Source organism: Aplysia californica, unplaced genomic scaffold (genome assembly GCF_000002075.1).
Source record: "Aplysia californica isolate F4 #8 unplaced genomic scaffold, AplCal3.0 scaffold00198, whole genome shotgun sequence".
NCBI lineage: Eukaryota > Metazoa > Mollusca > Gastropoda > Aplysiida > Aplysiidae > Aplysia > Aplysia californica.
In genome coordinates this window covers 177824-181829 of record NW_004797468.1, presented here as the reverse complement: position 1 = coordinate 181829, position 4006 = coordinate 177824, and the positions used below count along the sequence as shown (strand labels likewise).

The following is a 4006-nucleotide window of genomic DNA, read 5'->3' as shown; positions in this document are numbered from 1 at the left end:
AGACAGACAGACAGACAGACAGACAGACAGACAGACAGACAGACAGACAGACAGAAACAAAACAGACACATACAAAGAGACAGACAGAAAGATAGGCAGAAAGAATGAGACCGACAAATATTAACAGATGGACAAAAACATGGGCAGAATTAATTACAGATAGACACATACAAACAGACAAGCACAATGAAAATTATAATCTAATTGCTTACAGATGTAAAGCCCAATTCCTCCTGTTGTCTTGAAGTTGACAGACAGTCCCTGGCCAGTAAATGCCATTGTAAGAAATGTAAACGTTCAAGCTGTGGGTCTGATATGAAACGTCCGATGAAAAACAATACCGCGCACAAGTTGTGTATTCTCTGGACAGCACAAGATACACGCCTAGCTTTTCGTAAATGTCTTCAAAATTGTTCAACGTTCTCGACAAGGTAATAAACTGCGAAATCTTTTTTATTGTGTTTAATTCGTAATACGTGAGACGTTTTGACTAAAGACACTGTCCAGAAAAAATAGATGCCCAGATCTACGAGAGTATTATTTATCCACCTGGTAATACTATTATAAATGTTCCCCGTGTGCCTATCCCTATGTGTCCCTAACCAACGGCAAAACAGATTCTGACGGGACACTCAAAGGCTTTTTTTCCGCTCAACAATTAACTTCCGCTTTGAAACAGCGATCACTGTGTACGTTGGCTAAACGACGGTTTACAAGTGGTGTATTCCTCCGCGTGACGTCATAGTCTTAACCCTGTGTTTTACGTACGTGTTCCGGGGCTGAATTTGAATGTCACCACAGTCTTAAGGGTGAGAACATCCAAACATCGAATTGCCCTGGCCTCCTGGGGATTTATTTTTTTTTTTGCTAGGGAAAAAATGGGGAAGGGGTTGGGAGAGGGGCGAGGGAGAGGGAAGGCTTGGACTTACGTGTGACTTTAATCTCATGTCGGTGTGATTAGTAATAAAACTAGTGTAGTGACGTTTGCAACCACTTGCGTGTGCAAACATCCCGGGAGTATAGATAATACACATACACGTACGCATGCACACGTGTACACACGTGTACACACGCGCACTCGTCCACACAAACAAGGGCACCCACGCACACACACACACACACACACACACACACACACACACACACACACACACACACACACACACACACACACACACACACACACATATGACGCACCTCGCGCTCATAGGCATTCTCACATAAACTTACGCATAATATGGTTGCGCCGAAGGCTTGCGCTAATTTGTCATGCCTACTGAGCAAGCATCCATCCAATCCTTATAAGAAACTGTATACTGGAATGTGAGCTTCCCCTCTCCCAGCTTAAAACATACAATGACATACATTGTTTGAAAAAAGATTATCCATGCAAAGTTCAATGACTATGTCATCTTTGCACCAATTTAAACACATCATGCTGCCCCCTCCCACCCACCCTTTTCTCTCTCTCTCTCTCTCTCTCTCTCTCTCTCTCTCTCTCTCTCTCTCTCTCTCTGTCTCTGTCTCTCTCTCTCTCTCTCTCTCTCTCTCTCTCTCTCTCTCTCTCTCTCTCTCTCTCTCTCTCTATTTCTCTCTCTTTCTCTCTCTCAAAGAATTCACCTAACAAGTATGATTTTTAATGAATAAAATCGGCTTGTGGGTTCGAAAAATACATGTATCAAGTTGTGTTTCTTGTTTTGTTGCTTGTTTGGTTTGCTTGTTGTTGATGTTTTTGTTGGGTTGGTTTGTTTGTTGTTGTTTGTTTGTTGTTGTTGTTTTTTTTTGGGGGGGGGGGGTTGGGGGGGTCTCATTTCTTTTTCAAAATTTCAACCAAACTAAATAAAATGCATACGTTTACAACTTCTAAACAATCAACCATGTTGTGTATTTGCGTATTAATTAAGGAACAGCTTAGTTTGAAACTGATACGACTAAACGGGGAAAGTACGTATGCTCCAAGTGTGGATCATTTCTTCCCAAACAAGCAGGAATACTCTTAATACACCGTTGAAAATTTCGAACAAGACTTCAAGACTAGCATGTTTCTCGGTCAATTCTTTGGACAATGGGTTTCAACCCATGGATTGTTTATGTTTATTTACATAGGCTTTGCCTGTCTTCCAAGAGCTACAATGGGAAAGATTGCGCTTCGAATGGGTGATCTTTTCGACATACTGTTTTGGATGGGTATATCACTTTTGGATAGATGTATTCTTTAAAGCACGTAACAAGCTATATTTAATTTTTTTAATTTGTTAAGTGTAATGTTTTGATCAGTTTTGTTTCTAAAATTGTTGGGGGGTTTTCATTGATATTTTTCGAACAAATCAATTGATTTTTTAAATTTATATTGAAAAATCTGGTTTTTCTTGGGTTGAATTTTAAAACTTTGAACTGCATTGGAGAAGGGGATTAAAACTCCGACTTAAATGACAACTTAAACCAATAACAACCCTAAAAAAACAACCAAAAGCCTTGTACAGATTCCTGCTCCCAGACGCATGGGACCTTCAGAAATGAACTTAACTTAGATATCAAACATTAATATAAACCATGCACACAAAAAATCTGCAATATTTTTAACAGATGTTGATAGTTAGGAGGGGAGATGTTTAAGTGTAGCTCAATTTTTTCTGGGTCCCTCACGTCATCCGAAGTATCAATATCAATCACTACTGATAAGTTTGGGACATCTTCTTACACGAACTGCTTTTACATTGAAGCCATCAATCTATCTAAAATATGTTTATCTATCTATCTATCTATCTATCTATCTATCTATCTATCTATCTATCTATCTATCAATTGTTTCTGGGTTTTACAAATCGTTTGATGTGTAAATACACATTATCACTGGCTAATTTGTGACAATTTTGTATTGGTCTACGACTTGTCCCACATTCTTTTACGCCAACGTTATCAACACTATACACTATTACTTCCAACTGTCAAATGCTGGAGTATGATAGTTCGATACCTTAACCTTAAATCTTTTGTTATTAGGGAATTTTTATGTCTGCATTAATTTTCTTTCCAAAATAGGTACAAGAAGACCAAGGATCACTTATTTAGATAATGCGGTCAGATGGGTGAAATACCAGTTTAGTTTTTTCGGAGAGTCCGGGCAGTTTAAGGAGTGGCGAAATGTGATCGCAGATGTGACAGGATAGTTTAGATTTCTTAGACTTTCCTGTCAGAAAAAGTCCATAAAAAGGCAGCCATAACTTTAATTTTCATTGTGTCGATCCTGATGGAAAACGGATTCCTTCTATCTTAGTGTTGAGATTTGGGAACCTTGGCTTTTAAAAAAATCAAGGGTTCACAAAGTACTGACAAGGTTTTTCCCCCTCATAAGATAAGATAAGCAAAGATAAGATAAGATAAGATAAGATAAGATAAGATAAGATAAGATAAGATAAGATAAGATAAGATAAGATAAGATAAGATTCATCTCCACAAAGAGGCAAACAGCCTTGATACCTCTCGAAACAATTCAAATTCAGAGACGGCCCGCCAGGGATTCGAACCTCTACATGCGCATCGCAATCCAGAAAGAGGTCAACTGAGTTAAACAATGTGCCAAAAGCAAATGTTAAACAATCCAAAAACACTTCATAGTTATCCTTTATCAAACCAACTAAATCATTTATGTACTTTTGACATTAATAAACACGGTCAAAACGATCTAGCAAACTATATTTTTTTTAACTACCAAAACTAAACAAGCAACTCAGTATCCCCCAAACTAACTATCAAGGTGTGTAACTAAGTAATTAATCCGTTATCAAAATATGAAAGTTATTGATTAACTAACAACTAGTAACGAAATAAGTAATTTACTAACTGTCAAAAAAGCCAACCACTGAATCAAATACTGTTGGAAAAAATGGTAACTAACAACCAACTACTACGCCAAAACGTATTAATCAGTCCCTAGCTCTTAAACGAGTTTCCAATAATGAGATTCAGAATTAGCTGTCGTGACGTTGCGTGTTCCTCCCTCCCC

General features: G+C 38.0%; 1 protein-coding gene across 1 annotated transcript in view; it reads right to left on the bottom strand.

Moving 5' to 3' along the window:
• The window catches only part of LOC106011842, a 32914-nt gene extending 32204 nt beyond the window's left edge, over positions 1 to 710 (bottom strand). The window contains exon 1 of the mRNA XM_013082881.1: positions 213 to 710. Within this exon, the coding sequence (XP_012938335.1) occupies positions 213 to 279 (67 nt within the window). The 5' untranslated portion in view covers positions 280 to 710. The remainder of the gene's footprint in view (positions 1 to 212) is intronic.
• Positions 711 to 4006: the final 3296 nt, after the last annotated feature.